Below are 20,051 nucleotides of genomic sequence, written 5' to 3' on the forward strand. Positions count from 1 at the left end.
GTCTGTCTTTTTCGAGGGTGGAGTAAAACGACAGTTCATTGCGTGAAAGTGCCTTGCCGCTTAGATTAGAATGTTGTAAGATTCAGAATTCTGACAAATTTGGCAAAATATTACCTACTTTCACAATCTATCGATAAAACTGTCGACAACAGCTACACGACTATTTAAAATTTTACGGAAACTGGCAACCCTGCAAATGTCATTTACTCTCTAAGTATAGAAATAGCGTCTGCAGAGGCCAGCACTATTACAAATATACAATATGATCGTCACTTATTTTGCATACCATTATCTATTTAATAATATCGTCTGCTTATAGGCAAAGACTACATAAGTAACATTTTCTACAAAAAGCCTCTAAACCTCTAAAACCTCTTTACACAGCTGTGGTAAAAAAAATCACAATCTGTATGAAGGGAAAACTCTTAATGACTTTTTAGCTTTTTTGCTACTGATATAGATACCTGCAGGAAAATCGTGATATTCTTACCTAAGGTATATTTAAGAGGTTTTTTGTGAAAAATGTCACTTATGTGGTTTTACCTTTAAGCTGACGTATGTTAATTGAACTTATATTATTAAAATACCTGCTTATTTATGATCATAGGGGAGACTTGCGCGTTCGATGGTGGCTTGTACGTCCCCACACATTTCATTGTCTGGTTGCCGCTCGTATCTTCAACCATGCTCACTACAATTGAAAATTAACCTTTGTGATACCTTTGTAACAAAATTTGCAATTTTAACGACAAAACTATAATACACATGTTGTTACTACATCGAGCAATAGTCGAGATCGAAATGGTGCCAAGTCTACCATCTTTATTCTGGTTTGGCTCCGTTTGGGTATCGACTACGTAGACTTTTCGTAGACAATTTATTTTGAACAGGGGATCGTTTCAGAATCTTACGATAACTCAGTCGTTGACCGATTTCTTTTCATTTTTATTCACAACATAATTATTTAACGTCAAACTGTCGTATTTGAAATCGAACCGAAATGACGTCACACCCGTACGATTACTCGAACTTTTCGACCGGCAAAGGCTACAAACGTTATTCAGAACACAGTTATTAAAAGAAAATTACACAACCCAGGACCCCGATTCAGAACTCTTCGATATCTTAACCGAATCGTTCGATTGGATATCGTTTTTGAATCGTAGGGCGCTTTCCGAGCTATTCAGAAAATAAATTAATAAAATTGAACAAAATCCAGGTTTTATTTAAAGTAATAAAAGATTTCCATATTACATTCTTGCTTTGTAAACAATAGGACGTTCGGTAACTTTCATTCGATAACTGTGTTCTAAAAAACGTTTGTGTACGAGTATTCGTACGGGTGTGACGTCATTTCGGTTTGGTTTCCAATACGACAGTTTGACGTTCGATTCGGTATATCGTACGATTTATTTTCATTTTAAGGCTGGCCGCATACATACGTTTTCTGTATTCGTTTTCCGAATGCGTAATTTCGAATTGGAATTCCGTGAGACTAGCGCAAACGTTCGTTTTTCTTCATTCGGAATGTATCCACGTCAGTACAGATAGTGATAGCGTGGCGAACGCACGACGATGGAGGACGACGATTTATTAGCAATTGCATTTCTGTTATTAGAAAAAAAGAGAAAGAAACGTCGTCGGTATTGGATACATCCACTAAATACTCGAAGAATCTATGAGAGTCCGTATTATTTGAAGAGAGTTAAGTTATGAGCACACCCAGATAAATCCTTTGATTTCTACAGGATGTCAATCAATTCTTTTGATGAACTTCATAATGGCACACGTGATAAATTAATAAAGCAAAATACCTGCATGAGATTATCTTTGGATATGGAAGAAAAACTAATCATAACCTTGAGGTAAGTTATCTTTATTTTTACATCTGAAGTTATTTAAAAAAAAAAAACAAATCTACAATTTGCCAATATTATCTTCCTCTTCTTGTCTTTGAGATTGTTCTAAATAAGTTGCTGCTTCGGTATCCTCGGCATGTTGAAGATTATCACCATGGAGATATATGGAAGGTGATGTGTTGAGATGACGTGGTGGTTGAAGCGGTGGCAGATGTGTAATAGAGTTAATAACCACTCTGGATTTGTTTGGGGAAGATTGATAATACGTGGTTTTATTTTGCGAAGAAGATGAACTAAAGATTGGCAATGGAGTTTGCGTTTGATATAACATACTAGGTGAAGTTTTTGGTACAGGACTATATGAATAACAGGGGGAATAACCACGGCTTGATGCTGGCGTTACTGAACGTTGACTGAAGTTATCATAACTCAGTGAAGAAGATGGAGATGAATTGTACCCAGTATTAATTTTTTTTACCAACTGCAGCATTCCCAATTTAAAATCAATTTTTTGATTTTCACTCATATGTTTCATAATGTGTTCTAAAGCTTAATAAAAATTTCATGTCATCGTCTTGCTACTTCTTGTCGTTTCTGATTGGCATTCTGTTGGTTTTGATGTAGGATACTGAGTATTTGGGAGGGGATATCTTTTTTGTTTCTATTTGCACGTGGAGTTGATATAGGTGATGGAGGTGGTAATATATTTGTATCCACTTGTTCCACACTGTGTTCTTCTTGGGATTCAGATTCTTGTGAAATATTATCGTGTAAATCATCGGATTGATAGTTTCCACCGGCATTTCTTTTATCAAAGACTGGTATAAGAAAATACAGCAGATCTGCATAAACATATTTTTTAACCTTTTTAGCGGCACTGCCTGTAGGAGCACTTTTATTTTTTTGGAAGTCTTTTCGAAAGTAGTCTCTTATGTGTGTCCATTTTTTCTTCGCCTCAGCACCTGAAATATAATTAACATTATTTTAAATCTCTTTTTTTTTCAGATTCCTGGCAACTGGCAAAAATTTTGAAGAGTTACACTTTGAATATTTAATGGGGAGCAGGACCGTATCAGCCGTAGTTAAAGAAACCTGTACAGCAATATGGGAAGTTTTTCAACCTTTGGAAATGAAGCCACCATCTTCAAAAGAACGTTGGCTAGAAATTGCTGAAAATTATTATAGAAGAACTAATTTTCCTAATTGCGTAGGTTCAGTGGATGGGAAACATATTCGTTTGATTTCTCCTCTACATAGTGGATCTGCCTTTTATAACTATAAACATTTCTACTCTGTTGTACTATTAGCAGTAGTCGATTCTGACTACCGTTTTATAGCTGTAGATGTTGGTGCTTATGGCAGAGACAGCGATAGTAATATTTTCAACAACTGAAATTTTGGAAAAAAGCTAACTCAAAATCGCCTTAATATGCCTGAAGCAAAACCTCTGCCGAATACCAATGACACACCTCTACCTTTTGTGTTTCTTGGCGATGAAGCTTTTCCACTCAATAACAATTTTATGAAACCATATCCGAGAAGTAATCTCAATACTCAACGCAGAATCTTCAACTACCGCCTCAGCAGATCACGACGTGTAGTGGAATGTGCCTTCGGCATTCTCTCAAATAAATGGAGAATTTTTCACACTAGCATGACGATTCCACCAGACTTTGCAGTATTAGTAACAAAGGCAGCGTGTGGTTACATAATTTTGTTCGCAGACGAGACGGCTATCGATTTGAAGATACTCTGACACATTACTTTGAAGATATACCTTTTCGTATTCCACAACACAGATCTACCAACCGAGGTCGAAACATAAGAGAGAATTTTGCTGAGTACTTTATGACACCGGCAGGGGAAATATCGTACCAATATAACGAGAGAATTAGTAATTTACAAGAATAAATATGATTTGTAATAAAAAGTATACTTAAGAAAATATCTTACCTTTGTTTTCTTTGTCCACTTTAGTGCACGTGTCCCAATCCTTTATAACCTCTTTAAATACATTCTCCCAGGCCAAATCTTTGACATCTCTTTTGTGATAGTCGTTGTCATGAATATTCCACAGACAGGGGTATTTTTCAACCGCCAATATTAATGTTTCTGCCTCACACATTATCCTGTTGCGAATTTATGCGTAACCAATACAGAGAACACATCCGATGCGCGAGTCGCGGGTGCGAAACTGAATAGAAATTTCCGAACGTGTGCGCCGGCACAAACAAAATGTATGCAAGCGCTGCGTTCCGCATGACGTCATTAGGTTTTTTCGAGTAGGTTTCTCCGAACGCGCCGGCTTGCACACGAAACGTACGTGCAGAATTTATTCCGTTCGAAAAAAAAGCGAACGTGTGCGTCAGTTAATGTATTTTCTACTGATTCCATGCGTTCAGATGTCCGAATACGGAAAACGAATTCAGAAATCGAATGCGGAAAACGTATGTATGCGGCCAGCCTTATTCACGACACCCGAATCGAACGCCAAACTGTCGTATTCGAAACCGAACCGAAATGACGTCACACCCATAGAATTACTCGAACTTCTCGACCGGCAAATTCTACAAACGTTATTCAGAACACAATTCTCGAATGAAAGTTACCGAACGTCCTATTGTTTACAAAGCAAGAATGTAATATGGAAATCTCTTATTCTTTCAAACAAAGTCTGGATTTTGTTCAATTTTATTGATTTATTTTAATGCAAGACTAATGCATTCCTATTTTTAGGCCTTTAAAGTCTTAAAAATGTATATAAAAGAATTTTTATTCTTCTTATAATCTATATCACAGACTAACTCCGTAACCGGTGGATAACGATATCGTATGCGAATCGAACGTTTAGCTCGGAATGTTCTTAATAGCTCAGAAAGCGCCCTCGATTCGAGAACGATATCCAATCGAACTGCCCTTGTCCTCATATTACTAGAACTGAATCAATTCGATACCTAGGCATTATCATAGATCAGTTTCTTACTTTCAAACCCCATATTGACTCTGTAGTACCTCGTCTCCGAAAGCTTATCTACATTTTCAGGACGTTACGGTATGTGGCTGACCAGAAAACTCTGACCACTGTTTACTTTGCCCTTTGCCAATCAGTTTTAGGGTATTGTATAACGTCATGGGGTGGAGCCTCTAAAACTCATCTCATTAAACTGGAACGGGCTCAACGAGCTATTTTGAAGGTGGGAGCTGGTCTTCCCTACCGTTACCCAACTAGTGAACTCTATAAGCTATGGGATGTGCTTACCGTTAGACAACTATTTGTTTGTAACACTGTCCTCAAAAAGCACTTCCTACTTGCATTTGATCCTAATATCACCAAGGATAAACGTAGAAAGAGCACGGTCTGCCAATCCCATTCTGTTAACACCAGTTTTTCCCAACATTTCTTCTGTTTCCTCGCTCCCTACTTGTACAACAAATTAAACACAAAGCTTTCTTTTTACGCTCTCCCAAAATCTCTTTGCAAAAAAACTGTATCCCATTGGATTAAAACCCAAAATTATGAGGAGACTGAGCAACTTCTTCTTATCCTCAAATAAAACATCTCTCATTTAGCTGTTCCCAAGTCGTAGTTCTCTCGCCTTAACACATTCGCACACTATACATTCCACACACCCCATACGTAAAATTCTTACACTCCTAATCAGTAACACATTCACCTTATAAACACTCCCTCACTCATTCTCACACTTCATATTGTGAGTTTACTTAGTGTTAAACCTTGAGAGGGTTCTTTTAAATAATAAGTTTAGTTCACTAGTACCTTTATTATTCTAAATCAGGAATATTCCACTAACTTTTATATATTTTATCCTTTGTCAAAACTTCTGTGCCACAACCAAATTGCTCAACTGCAGAGTGGAAGCCTGGTGACCCGTACTTCAGGTTTTTCTATACCTATCTCGGGCACCAGTCTCTCACAAAACAGTCTGACCAATTTTTAGTCATGTATTTTAACCTTAAGTTCCTTACTCTTATGCCTGTTTTGTGATAGAGAAATAAATAAAACTTCATTTATTCATTCATGAGACGAAAATAAAGCCGTAGATGAATTGGACAAAATGCTCTCACCTATAATAGAGGGTTTCTGCGAAACATGTGGTTGCTGCTCAGTATATACACGTGAAGGCGCCAACTTGTTGGCAGCTGTTAGAGACGGAGCTGCTGTCGTTTTCTAAAATAAAATTAGATACCGTGGTTTCAAATTCTGGTGATAGATTGGAATTTTTTAACGACTGCATTCTAGATTAATCTTACCGGCAAAGTGTCTGGTGGCGGTTGTAGTCTACTATCTGGATTATCTCCTTCCATGCAATCCTGAAATAAAACGGAAATTAAGTTAATCTTCTATTTGTACACCTCTACATGTAAGTCGTGTGATTTATTCGGTACATTTTTTGTTACTTCGACAAAAACAACTGCAGCAGCAGACAGGACAAATATGTAATATAACACGCTCGGTAGTTTCCCAAAGTGGCCCCCCAGTGGGCGCTGAAGAGTCCTAAGGGGGCAGTAGGAGCCTCTGAAGCAATTGGGGGCGTTGATGCTGTCCAGGAGGTGCTACCGCATTTGGAAAAAAACTGAATTATCTACATACACTACACTACATATAATTTTTTTTCTTGTGATTTTTTGTATAACTTAATATAAAAAATACGTGTTTTCAATTATTTTTGTGGTGGTGGGTGTTAAATTTTTTTTATCTTTTTTAAGTTGGCGGAGACCCAAAAATTTCGGGAACCTAAATATCTTTGTGACATAAATACAGTTTAACATAAACACAGCCTTTTTATTATTAGGGAAATCGTTTTCTGTGATTGATTAAACATTATGAATGTGTATACAGGGTGTCTCACGACTATGAGACACATATTTTGCTTCGTGAAGACATTATTTCATTTTTAAAAGTTCAAAGACTTAAAAAGCTGCTTGCCTCATCTGGGAATCGAAGATACCAAATGTTAAAAAAAGCATCCTGTATTTTTATAATGCGGCTCGAAAGGGCCAATTATAAAGATTAATTCCTTTTAAGTAGCATAGTCACGGAAGTAAAAAAAGCATAGAATTTTAATTAAAGGAACATCGTTCAATTATACAATTTACTTAAAAAAAAAAAAAAAGAAACTTGAAACTGCCAACCTTCGATTTCAATATAATATTGATTCCTGGACGAGGAAAGCACTTTTTTAGGTCTTTGAATGCAGTGATGTCCCATACGTTTGTATATAATTTTTTTTTTTTTTTTTAATACATGACAGGCAAATGACTCCACTCCACCTGATGTTAAGTGGAAAGTGGTATCCAAACGCGAAGGAACCTAGTGCAGCGATGGAATCCTCACTGCACTAGCCACCTCCACCCTGCCTGCCTACAATATGCCTCTTCACGCCTCGTTTGAAGGACCCCATATCATAAGAGGGAGGCAAGACATGTGCCGGATGGGAGTTCCATTTGTCAACCGTGCGGCAGAGAAAGGAGCCACCAAACCTTTTAGTACGCGATGGAATGCGGCAGGTAGTGAAACAGTGACTACGAAGGCCAGCACGCGTGCTTCTGAGCAGGAACGGGGAAGGGGGGATGAGGTTGAACAGCTCTTCAGAGCACTCACCATGGTACATGCGGTAAAAGGCGCTAAGCGATGCAACATCTCTACGCAGTTGCAGAGGTTCAAGGCGTGATGAGCCCTCTTCGTCGCCTATAATTCGAGTAGCACGACGCTGTAATTTATCCAAGGCATCGAGTAGGTACTTGGCGGAGCCGTCCCACAAGTGCGAACAATACTCAACGCAAGACCGGACCTGTGTTTTGTACAGCAGGCATAACTGGTCCGGCGCGAAAAAACGTCGCACCTTGTTCAGGACTCCGAGTTTCCGTGAGGCTGTTTTGATCACAGATTCGATGTAGCTCCTTGGATTCAAATCACAGCAGATTTCCATACCGAGCAAGGTAAAACTGCTCTGAGGTGAGACTGCTGTGCTCATCAGAGAAGGCATGGGAAGGAACGGCGACAATTTTGTTGTTAACGCGCAAATCTGTGTTTTCTTGGCGTTGAACTCAACAAGATTTCTAGATCCCCATGCAGAGATGAGGTCCAATATCCTATTGAGCTCACCGACAAGATTAGATCGCTCTCTGTCAGTATCGGCGCGCCCAGCTGCGGGGAATCCGTGATATCCCCCATGAACAGTGCTATCATCTGCATAACAATGAATATTCCCAAGTGGAAGCATATCATTGATATGCAGAAGGAAAAGCGTGGGAGATAGGACGGATCCCTGCGGTACGCCGGCGTTCACATTCACGAACCTCGAAATGCTGCCGTCAGAAACGACGCGAATTCTCACGAAGGAAATCGGCAATCCAGCTGCATAACTGGGCTGGCAAACCGTACGCCGGGAGCTTGGAGAGAAGAGCTTTGTGCCAGACCCGATCGAACGCTTTGGCTATATCGAGGCTAACGGCCAACGACTCGCCACGTTTGTCTATAGCCTCACCCCAAATATGCGATAAGTACGCTAGAAGGTCACCCGTTGATCGTTTCGGACGAAACCCATACTGCCGATCATTAATTATGGAGTGATCTTCTAGGTATTGGGTCAGTTGTTTGTTAAGGATCCGCTCTAAAACCTTGCATATTATGGAAGTAATGGCTATGGAACGGTAATTATGCGGGTCTGATCGGTCGCCTTTTTTGGGAACTGGTTGCACATTAGCCTCTCTCCAAGAGTCCGGCACACGACTTGAAGAGAGTGACAGACGATACAGTCGCGTTAGTACGGGGGTCAACTCAGCTGCGCAGCTCCTAAGTACAATCGCTGGGATACCATCAGGACCACTAGCTTTCCGGACGTCGAGAGACTGCAGCTGCGTACGCACATCGCATTGTCTGATACGAATATCAGACATCGTGTAGCCACAGTGAGGTAGAGTTGGTGGCTGTGCGTTACAGTCGTCGAGACAGGAGTTAGCCGCAAACAGATTTGCCAAGAGGTCGGCTTTATCTTGCGGCTTGTGGGCTAGATTGCCGTCAGAATATCTCAGCGGGGGCAGCGAGGGTTGGCAGAAGTTCGACGCAACGGCTCTGGCCAGACGCCAGTAACTACGACTACCAGTGGGATGCGTCAGGAGTTCTTGGCCAACTCGTACGACGCGCTGAGCATCCGCTCTGATGTACGCTCTTTTGCAAGACCTGGTGGCATTATTGTAGGCTGTTTTAAGTGAGTTCGTATTGGGATCGTCTGAAGCTCGACCCTTGATCCAAGCGCGGTATGCAGTCTGTTTGTTCTCAACAGCCACAGCACACTCGCGGTTGAACCAGCGGTTGCGCCTCCCTTTACTGACGACATCCGAATGCGGGATGTAGTATTCCATCCCGATTAAGATCTCATCAGCAACGGCAGTCGCGCTAGCTGTTGGATCCACCTCACTAAAACAGCGCTGCCGCCATGGAACGGATGCAAAATAGTCCCGCATACCGTCCCAATCTGCCGACGCATAATGCCAAATGCGGCGTTTAGCCACAGTAGGTGGTGGTGGCAGTAACGTTGCCACTTTAGTGGATATCAAGCAGTGATCCGAAGTGCCCAGAGGGGCTTGGACCTCCACCCGATATCCAGCCGGGCGAGACGTCAGCAGAAGGTCCAACAAAGAGGGCGCGTCACCAACCCTATCTGGTATCCGGGTGGGCTGGTTTACCAGTTGGGTTAAATCGTGTGTGAGAGCGAATGTGTGGGCAGTTCTTCCAGCATGGTCAGTTTTAGAGGAACTTAACCACGACTCGTGGTGAGCATTGAAGTCCCCTAAAAACACCAATTCCGCTGTAGGAAACTGCGCCTGCGCGTCATCTGCCGCCCGAGTAAGGTGGTCTATGAGACGAGTTGTCTCCATGTCGCCGTGGTGGGATCTGTAGAGGCACATGTAGACACGGCAATGACTGCCCAGGTCAACATGTACCCCAAGGATGGAGAAGGAGGGGTCCTCCAAATGACGCAGACGGCGACAGCAAACCTCTGCCCGGACAAACAAGCAGACCCCAGCTTTCGCTTTGAAGGACTCTTCAAGCATATAGCCAGGGTAATTCAAGTAGCTGCTGTCAGCCGGGCAGAGTATTTGCGTCTCCGTAAGGAACAGCATTTCTAGTCGAGCCGTCTCAAGATGTTGGTGGACGGCGTGGATGTTACTGTGGAGTCCTCGAATGTTCGTGAACTCCACCTTAAAGAGCGTTTTAGTGGTGGGGGTGTGCACCGCTGTACGACCGAAATTTGTACTTTGCGCTAACATGTTGGAGGGAAAAAGAGGCGTGAAGCGAGAAAACAGTGCCGCGAAACAAGCGGTCAAATCGCGGGGCCTGCTTCCCCAGAGACTTGCCTACAGACAAGTTGCGCTGATCCGCCGGACGGAAGGGCCCCCGAACCCCCCCGGGAATGGCCGCCGGGACCCCAACTGGTCACCAACCGGCACGACGAACCACACCGAGATTATGCGCGGTATGGTGAGGCAGCCTCACGAGCTGGTTAAGTACGCTTGGGCCCATGTACTGTACCGCGGGCGGCCAGCGGAACAACCGTTTCTACGGGTCTCCCTGGCCGGCGGGTCAATGCAGTTGTCCTGGCACTGGTTCGGCGGAAGCCTCCACAGACCACAAATGTCGCGGCAGCGTTGCCTCGGGCTCTGGTTGTACGCTGACTGATCCCGGAACGCATCCGACTAGCGAACACTTGGCGGGTTTTCCACCATGCGCACGGTGGTCACTAACCAGCCGGGTTTTCAAGCCCTACCACCAGTGGAGCAGCTGGTAGCTCAATATTCCTTAGTCGCCTCTTACGACACCCACGGGAAGAGAGGGGCGGTGAATTGTATTCTAATCCGTCACCGCACGGTACGTCGGCTTAAGTCGAACAGTGGATGCATTCAAGTTATATATGTATATGAAAGTATGACATTGTAATACACATTTAAATGAATGTAGATAACATTATTGATTTGTTACACCAAGTAAAAGGTTTGAAAAGACAAACCTGGCCCCTTTGTTGCGTACAAATAGCGTAGTGCTGTGACCAGTGCGCGCGCTGGCACGGATAGTCGCAATACGACGTGTTCCAGCAGCAATAGAACTGTGCTTCTTGGCTGCAGTTCGCACACCTGGAAAATGCAAATTCATTACAAATCAACTGATACATCTATACGAGGTGTGTAAATTAAGTAATGGGACTTGACAATTAGAATTAAAAATTTAATATGCTCTCCTTAAAAAGAATGTCCTTGGGATGTCACGCAATGCTGGAGAAGATTCTTCCAATTCTCATATCAATGAGGGAAATCAGGTATTGGGATATAGTTCAGCAAGTTGGTTAGGATCGCCAAAAGAGCGTATATGGGGCAACCTGCGGGTCATCGTCTAACGGGCCGTCCGAGATATCACTGGAAAGAAGGCGAGTCGCTAAAGACCTGGTGCGGAATGTGCCCGAACAGTCGATTGACTCGACTTTGGTATCGGAGGCCCAGGTACACTTCGAGACGCTGAACCAGTGAAGTAAGTGATGAAAATAATAACTATAATCCAGTTTCTTTAGCTTCGTCATTTTTAAAATGTATCAATTTTCATTTAAAATCCATAAAAGAACTACGGTATAAAAAAGGTTAATTTTAACTTATCCCCGTTTGTTACCTACTTTACTCGCCAGAAGCCCGTTACATTCGGCCATTTTGTTTTATATCTATGAAACAATTTATGGTATTAGAATGCTTAACGTTCAGTCTCTTCCATTCCGATATCGGTTTGTTAATTAGTTATATGTATTGGGGGTTGATTTGTTTTATCATTTACTCTATTTTTTGCCAGAAATACCATTTTTAGGTTTGACGACTCATCGCATTTTGAAAGTGACGGATCTGCTTAGTATTTATATTATCATATTTGTGTATTATTTATTCTTTGAAAAAAATAAGGGCAATATATTTAATTATTATGTTTCATTACTAGATAGATAGAAACAAACATTTACAATCACTCACACAAGGTATAACACACAAGCAGACAGAACATAAATTAGTACACATTGATATAAAGAAATACTGTAAGAAAAACAAAATTTTGTACTGATTTTTTTTATTATGTCGAGTGGTTATACCTGTTTAAAACAGTTTGTGCTTAAATGGCCCTAACTCAGCATAAATACTGTAGACCGTGAGAAGTCAAACAAGTGCTGGTTTTCTGCCAGTACCGTACGGTGAGCGACCGCAACCCAGTAAGCCACGCCACCAAAGTGCATTACATGCAAATACATATACCTTTAAAATTATATATGTATCAAGTATGATGAATGTGGTTCGTACCAATGCAAATAATGTAAGGAGTGTAAGTAATACATGTAACGTAAGTAATAAAAAAATGTAAGTTATAACTATGTTATGTGTAACTAAAAACGCAAATTCGAGACCTGGTGGATCGAGGGATATTTTCCTCGTGTTAGATCTTTCTATTTAACAATTATAACAAAGCGGTGGAGCTATTTCACAAAAAATATCTAAATCAATAATAAATCATAAAAGCTACATCAACGTCAACTTGTGCTAACCGGAAAGTTACCGGCTGAGCAAGAAGGTTCATAAAATCGGTTTATTCCCAGTCATCATCACTGGCTTTGTTCCCACTGGCGACAAATGGGAAACAACCCATATATTACCAGGTGGTGACAATGAATAAAAAGATCTGTCGTTGCCACTGGCGACAAATGGAATATACAATCCCAATTAATGTTTTATTGCCGCCATCGAAACGGAATAAAATAATCCAAGAATATTGGAATAGCCCGTTTATGATGTACCGAAATCGAAACAACAGCCAGATTTGAATTTCACACACACACTATGACACAGCGCTATGGATTGTCCCGAGCCTACGTGTTAGCCTTAGCTACGCCAATAAGTATGTAATAATGATGGCCAACCTAGTGGCAAGACCGTTCATTTTGTATGTACATACAAGGCTTCCGGTTCTGATTCTGAGTAGTGGAACATATTTGAAGTAGATAATGAGAAGTACAAATAAATTACCATTGCTTGGTCTTGGTGATTTTGACAGCAGTCTCGAGCTCGACTTGTGCAGCGCGACGCGTCTCACTCACCAGTCGCGACTTCTCTTTCTCGAACGACGATCGCATCTCTACCATTACTAATTCTGACAAAAATCGAACAATAAATTGAGAAAAGTTTCATCTATAATAAGATCTAATTTTCACTTAAGCAATAACTAGATATTACACATAACTACTTTAAATACATTAAAGATGTTCAAAAATATTTTAACGTCTCACGAGTTTAAAGATATCGTAAAGATGTAGACGTATACTTCGTTTCAATCAATTTTAAACAAAAAGTAAACAAACAAGTCACTGACCCGACCATAGACGATTTAGTGATGACCAATTGTACTGCCAGCTACAAATCGATTAATTGAATGACTCGATTTCTTGAATTGAATCAGTTGGAATAATGGTTTATTTTGCGATTTTGCTGCTGGTTACTACCAAAGAGATTAATTGAATCAGTTGGAATAATGGTTTATTTTGCGATTTCACTGATGGTTACTACCAAAGGGTAGAGTAATAAAGGAATGGAAAAGAGAGCCCTCTGGCGTTACTACCAAAAAATGTGTGATTCGATACTGAGTAACGATATTTCATACATAGAATTAGAAAATTATAATATAATCTATACAACTAGTGGTTTTTCTTACATAACCCATAAAAGCATATATAAAATTTCCGAAATCTTCGATCCGTGAGACTCAGACGTATTAACTAAAATAATGGATAACTCACGTATTTAAGTCGAATTTTTGCTCGACATATTTCGAACCAATTCGTGGTCCTTAATCATGAGATTCCGCGGCAGTGTGTCGACGGAAAAATTGGTTCAAATGAATATTGTTAAAAAAAAGTGATGAGATATCAAGTCGAAACCTTCAGAATATAAAGTGTTACTTACTCGATTTATTGAGTGCTTGTTTTAGTATTTTAACCAAACCGTTTTGTTTACTTTTCGTACCTAATGGATTGGAACAGACTATAGTTTAACAGGCTGCGCAAAGATCAGCATGACGAGTAAACTCTGCTCTGCTCTGGTGAAAATTACATTATGACGGACCAAATAAAATAAATAAAACACAAATAGGGGCTCCGCGGCTTCATACCATAATTATGCTTGATCTCCTCAATCTGCTGCTGGTGGCGCCAGTTGCTCTGTTCGAGCTGCAGTTTAAGCATCGTTAGTTGCGTCACCGGTTCCTCTAGTTTTTCCATACAGTCCTCTAGCAACGTGCGAAAGAAATCTGTCATCTGTAAACATATATATACATGCGAAGCGTTAATAATATGTAAAGCTTTGTTTTTTATTATAATGAAATTAAAGGAGATGGTGCGGAATTTTTTTGTTGTTTTTTATAAGAAAAATATCTAATACGAGGATCGCCCTGTTTCCAATAAGTTTCACCTTGACAACGTTCTGGTTGAGTTTGGCGGTAAGCGGACCGACAGACGACGGCGGCGGTATTGTTCCCACAGGAGTGTTAGGGTCCAAAGGATTCATCAACGCCGGACGCTGCTGTAATCGAGGAGGCTGTGAACAGGATGATGATAATATATAACTTGAAACGATAATTAATTAAACTCGCATCGCGTTATAAAAACTTGTAGATTGTAACGTAATATTGTAATTTATCGGCTGACTAATAATTAAAGGTAATCTGTATATACAATCGTATCGAACATAGTAACTTACCTCGCCAGGCAGGCTGTTTTCGGTAGTACTCCTGCTAGGCTGGGCTATGACAGGTGATACGAGTGCAGGCGGTGCGGTGGGCAGGTTAGCCGGAGTGGTCACACTTGTTGCCGGAGCGATTGGTACTACAGCTGGTGCGGACGCTCGCTCGGATAGACCGTTCACTACTGGGGGAGACGGCGAGCCCTGTAACATTCCATAGCATAATATCAATTACAGTCACTTGCTTGACTTTCTATAATGGTTTCTCTTTCCAAAATTGTTTTGGAAAGTTTTCAGAGACAATGGCAAAAGTCCAGGCAGTATAGCACTAATTTTGAGCGTTTAGCGCGTGAAGTGGAAGACGTCGCCACTTTGTAAGAGTAATTGTCTAACATATCGACTTACTTATTTCGGGTTAGTGTCGCGAATCAAACTAATAAACAATGGGAAGAAAGGAAATTTATGTAGGCGGTACTTACATCAACGCCACCAACAGACATCACAGGTTGCAAACTGAAAGTCCACTGGCCATTCACAGTTGTAATAAGCGGCACAGTGTGGACAGTAGTAGGCACCTGGCCAACAGTGGGTATGGCTGCACTGCTGCTTGGTGTCGAAGTGGATGTCGCCGTTGAGTTGGCTAGGCACATCGCTGGGACTAGAGGTGAAGTCACTGTGTTAACTGCGTTATTTGCTGCAGGAAGAAAGTTCACGTCAGAAAAATTCGCCTTATTGACATACCACCACGAACATTTGTACAAATATAGTTACCAGTACTAGTGTTGCCAGTTGTGATGGTTCTTGACACTGACGCATTAGAAGTGGGTCCATTGGTGACTGGTCTTTGCAAGCGAATCGGCGCCTGCGTCATTGGCGGCTGAATCGGAATGTATACCATCGAGTTTTTGCTATTCAATTCCGACCGCCCGTCGTCCGGTTTCTTTGGCTGCGGGAAAGTCTTTTTCGCTCGTGGTCTTACCTCAATAGGTTTGTTAGGCTGGTTCGGCGTCATCATCCTAGTGAGTGGCGTCACTACAACCTTATTTATCCTCACTTCCCGCAAATTTGTCGGGTTTACTGGTCGAAGCCTAAATGCATTCATTAAATCCATTTTTTCCATGTGCCTCTCTGGATCGTCATAATCCATCGGCTCCGCTTTGATTTCCACTTGCACGTTGCTGTTATTATTTGGTCTCGCCTCAGGAGCTGAAGCTGGCGCCGGCGGCGACGTCATGCGAGCGAACGCGCGGACGCCAACTCTGCCCACGGGAGGATCAGTCTCGTTTCTCAATTTCTGCAATTTGTTTACTGCTTCTTTCATATTGCGAACATTGTCCGTACTGGTCGGTGTAAAAATGCTTGAATCGGAAGTGGCTTCGACGGTGGTTTCTACAGTTTGTGCACTATTGCCTTTACTTGTGTCACAAGTCTGCTCAGACAAACTCCTAACATTACTAATAGTCGGTAGTGAAGAACTGCTGGCTCTTGCAGATTTCCTCGCGATAACTGCCAAGCTGGTATCATCGTCGAACTGGATCCGCTCCTTTATTGTCCCGGAACTATCTGAGCTGGTTGCTCTGCTTTTTACAGGAGGGCTCTTTTCCGTGGTTGTTATTTCAGGTTCAGTATTCTGTTCCCTGGAGTTTGATTTCTCCTTATTGACACTATCAGTTGCCTTTATAATTTTATTTTCTGCAACACTGGTATTTATAGATTTGTTATTTTTAGAATTTCTGCGTTTTTGTGACTTTCTATCATCATGGGGTGTAGTTTTATCTTTGTCAGGGGGTCCAGATTTCTCAGATTTGACTTTCTGTTTCGGTGGCGTTTTGACATTGTCCTTCTCTTTCAATAAATGGACATTAATATCAGTAGGTTTTGCAGTTTTCATTACTTTGGAGATAGATATAACTTTGATTTTTTTGCCTTTCTCATTTGACGAGAGCAACGGTTCTTTAGAGTCTTTACATTTCGCTAGGACAGTTGAGCCATCCTTGGGTTTTTCTCTCTCTCGTTCAGATTTAGCTACTTCTATTTTAGATTTGGGTTCTTTGGTGTCTGATTTTTTGTCTTCTGTTTTCACGTCGACTTCGAGCCTTCGTCTCTTTTCCTTTACAGGTGGCTGTATGCTGTCGAGAATTGTGAACACAGCTTCTTCTAAATCGGAACGTCGACGCTTTCTTGAAGTTTCATTTTCTATACCATGAGATTTGACTATTTCCACTGATCTGCAACAATTCACAAATTTAGATATACCTTATCGTTACTTACTCAGCTAGTTATGGTGTCTTAAGGTATGTTACTAACTTATCCGGTTTATCTTTGTCTATTAAACTGTCATCCTGTTTGGTATTTTCGGAGCCCATTGACATTTTCCTTGATGTGTCGCCGGACTCCTCACTTTCACTTCCTTCTCTGTAAATTAAAGAATTGGTGAAAAGGTCATGAGAGGCTAACAAAGTACCTATAATAAATTATTAAAAGTAGTTTAAAATGTTTAGGTATATGTACTGAACTAACCCATCATGAAATGAGCACTTAGAACTCTTAGAATTTGACCTGCTTTTAGTTTTGACGCTGCCTGGAGAGGCGTGACCTGTTTTATCTTTAACTGGACTTCGAACTTCGCCCTCGAATGTTGGAATCTGTAAATAGAACATTGATATTCTCAAAAAACTATCTGCACATATTGTTACACTTTATAACGTGTCTTAAGTATAAATATTGCAAGACGTATTAAAATTTCTTATAAAATCAAATGTGTGTAAGTTAGCAGGTTTTTATTATTTCTAAATAAGTGAGCACTAGTGGTCAGATAATTGAATGCTTATTTACCTACAATTCGGTTGTCGTTAACGTGGAATGGGATTTTGTATTGCAAAAATTCCACGACACCGGGATTGACAAAATTATTAAGCATAAAATTGAAGAAAAATAAATGTTTAAATTATTTATAATTTTATGTAACAAAATAAGTAAACATTTCCCATATATTATAGCGCGAAACGTGTAACAACTTCAGATATAAGAGAAAACTATGATGGTATTACTAATTTAGTGCTTAAAATTTGTTATTTCTAGCTATTCACAGTACTGAGATCCAGTTGCCATATTGCTGGTCACCATCAGATCTTTGAAGATTTGTAGTTAGCCACAATCTTATGTAATTAAAATATAAATATCGTACATTCCGACTTTAAAAAAATTTAAATACCTGCTTCCATATTGCAACAGCAATTTGCGGGTAAAAGTGAACTTTAGGTATAAAATCATACGAATATTCGATCACTAGTGGGCAGTCGACTCAAAAAATAAATAGTGAAATTCTTACCATCATTTTAATTTGCTCATTTAACCTGGTAGGATCAAACTGAGTTTTGAACGGAGGATATACAAATTTCCCGTACTTTCGGGATATGTTGCGAATATGTTGTTCTGCTTCCTGGAAAAACATGTATTGTATTTTGTTAACGACCTTCAGTCATCATTGCTATTTCTAAAACATCCATATTATGTTGTCTATCTATGCAAAAACAACATTTTTTAAGATTATCACAGCTTGTCTTCATTTAATTACATAACATTAACATTACAATATTACTATCCAAACGATTATGATAAAGCATCTCTGCAAACAAATAGTGGTTTTTGTAATAATTTACTAAAGGACATCTGTACCTTCATAGATCTTACCTGCATGCTATCCAATATATCTTGTCGCTTAGTGCGGAAGTTGTTAGGATCTTTCTCGGAGTAGAGGAAGCAGTCCCGGGCAGGTACCCAGGCGCGATCGTGTGCTCCGAAAAATCGAACGTCGACTAAGCCTGAGGTGTTCACCGTCATACCCTTCGCCGGCCAGTACGGGAAACCTGTTTGACAAAATATAGCCACAATAAATTTTGAGACATCCACTGGAAAGCACAGCAGGTGTATGACGGCGTGCAATAAATCCGAAACACTCGCCTTTAAGTTTCGCCCAAAGGAGTATATGTGGCGTCGAGCAAACATCAGTAAACCAGGTTGGACGTCGGGCATGGGCCGCAGCGTAACACTCCGGACAGGCCTCTATCTCGCCCATCTCGGCTCGACATGAACGTACTAAACCACGAGCCGCAGCCGTCAGTTTTGATTGCACTGAAAACATAAATCATATTTGCAAACCTGTCTTGGATTGACAATTGGTAAAGGTTGGCAAAAGTAAATAAATAGCCAGATCACAGTGAGTTGCTATACTTTACAATGCAATGATCGCTAAATGAAAATTTTACATAACTTTATATCATGATTGATGACTGCGAATGACTAAGAACACATACAAATGGGAGTTGAAAATGGTTCAATAGCAACATTAAGAGTTACTTACTAAAAGCATGTTTATTTATCAAAATACGTTTTTGAGCCTATTCTGTAATTTTGCTAATTTAAAAATAACTAATATGTATGCCTTTCTGAAGTATGCAAAACAAGAATTCCTGAAATGGATTGTGTTATGCAATTAAGACTTTATAAAATAAAAGTGTAACAGAATTGGCCCAAATTGAATACAATCGCTTTGCTGATGGTTAACTATGTACATGTAAACAAATGTCATAATAATATTAATGTTAGCTGACGTTTATTCCACGCGACATTTCTAAACCTGTTAGGACAGATTTAAAATTATTATTATCCTTTTCACTCTCTTCCTGAATAAAAGAAACAACACTATCGATAAGACGGTGAAGTTAGTGTGTGTTTACAAAATAGCATGTAGTGAAATCGATACCAATCTTTATATCTACATACAAATGTGAAAGTGTTAATTTCAACCTTTCAGAGACAGAAACGGGCTGTGGCGGCCTTTGTTGTTTCTACGCGTGTCTATGAAAGGAAAACAATCAATTAGTTGGTTAGTTTATAATATGTTAGTTAGTTAATGTCCACAAAAGCGCAAGCAGAAATTGAAATAAAAATAGAACCAACAGTTCTCACATGTGTTGAAAATGATACTATTATGGAGTATCCATTGCGCATCTGATAGAAACGCTTCAGTACTGCCGTACATGCCGTCGGAAATATGCTGCTTCATCAGCGTTAGGTCCATCGAGTGAACTACGTATTTATCGTAGTCAGGGAATAATGTTCTGTCTACTGGATGCATGAATGGTTCCACCTGTAAGACAGAAAAATCTTCATAAAGATACAAGTAAATATTCGATATTCAAGGTCAAGGTATTGGTTCTGAATTTTGGTGGTTGGCCTGGTATGCTTTGGTTGCTATTGTAATATACAAGGTACGGAAGGGGCGGGCTAGACCTGCGGCGAGTAGTCGGATTTAGATTACAGAGTACGCTTATGCTCTTCGTTGGCACAGCGGTTAGTACTGGGCGCTTGATGAGGAGGTTCCGGGTTCGATTCCCGATTTGGCCAATTTAG

General features: G+C 40.5%; 3 protein-coding genes across 5 annotated transcripts in view; 1 reads left to right on the top strand and 2 right to left on the bottom strand.

The window, feature by feature from the left end:
- Positions 1-3,678, top strand: part of LOC113233441 (ribonuclease H1) — a 12,766-nt gene extending 9,088 nt beyond the window's left edge. The window contains exons 3-4 of the mRNA XM_026468579.1: positions 1,749-1,865; positions 2,865-3,678. Of these exons, the coding sequence (XP_026324364.1) occupies positions 1,749-1,865; positions 2,865-3,252 (505 nt within the window). The 3' untranslated portion in view covers positions 3,253-3,678. The remainder of the gene's footprint in view (positions 1-1,748; positions 1,866-2,864) is intronic.
- Positions 1-20,051, bottom strand: part of LOC113233440 (protein kinase C-binding protein 1-like) — a 30,960-nt gene that overhangs the window by 5,344 nt on the left and 5,565 nt on the right. The window contains exons 5-20 of one of the 3 annotated variants that reach the window (XM_026468577.1): positions 19,608-19,788; positions 18,600-18,770; positions 18,330-18,505; positions 17,968-18,078; positions 17,157-17,281; positions 16,944-17,051; positions 15,408-16,864; positions 15,116-15,330; positions 14,655-14,840; positions 14,367-14,492; positions 14,068-14,212; positions 12,930-13,053; positions 10,892-11,015; positions 6,132-6,191; positions 5,946-6,048; positions 588-691 (exon numbers count right to left, since the gene is read on the bottom strand). In XM_026468577.1, coding sequence (XP_026324362.1) covers positions 588-691; positions 5,946-6,048; positions 6,132-6,191; positions 10,892-11,015; positions 12,930-13,053; positions 14,068-14,212; positions 14,367-14,492; positions 14,655-14,840; positions 15,116-15,330; positions 15,408-16,864; positions 16,944-17,051; positions 17,157-17,281; positions 17,968-18,078; positions 18,330-18,505; positions 18,600-18,770; positions 19,608-19,788 — 3,516 coding nt within the window. Of the gene's footprint in view, positions 1-587; positions 692-5,945; positions 6,049-6,131; positions 6,192-10,891; positions 11,016-12,925; positions 13,054-14,067; positions 14,213-14,366; positions 14,493-14,654; positions 14,841-15,115; positions 15,331-15,407; positions 16,865-16,943; positions 17,052-17,156; positions 17,282-17,967; positions 18,079-18,329; positions 18,506-18,599; positions 18,771-19,598; positions 19,789-20,051 lie in introns of those variants that run through there. The other 2 variants (XM_026468576.1, XM_026468578.1) reach the window with 2 other exon arrangements.
- On the bottom strand, positions 2,305-4,081 carry LOC113233442. The gene is made up of 2 exons (XM_026468580.1): positions 3,813-4,081; positions 2,305-2,821 (listed from the first exon to the last, which is right to left on the bottom strand). The coding sequence occupies exons 1-2, from the start codon at positions 3,982-3,984 to the stop codon at positions 2,427-2,429; spliced, it is 567 nt and encodes a 188-aa protein (XP_026324365.1). The 5' UTR covers positions 3,985-4,081; the 3' UTR covers positions 2,305-2,426.

Source organism: Hyposmocoma kahamanoa, unplaced genomic scaffold (assembly GCF_003589595.1).
Source record: "Hyposmocoma kahamanoa isolate Upper Pololo Valley unplaced genomic scaffold, ASM358959v1 78, whole genome shotgun sequence".
NCBI lineage: Eukaryota > Metazoa > Arthropoda > Insecta > Lepidoptera > Cosmopterigidae > Hyposmocoma > Hyposmocoma kahamanoa.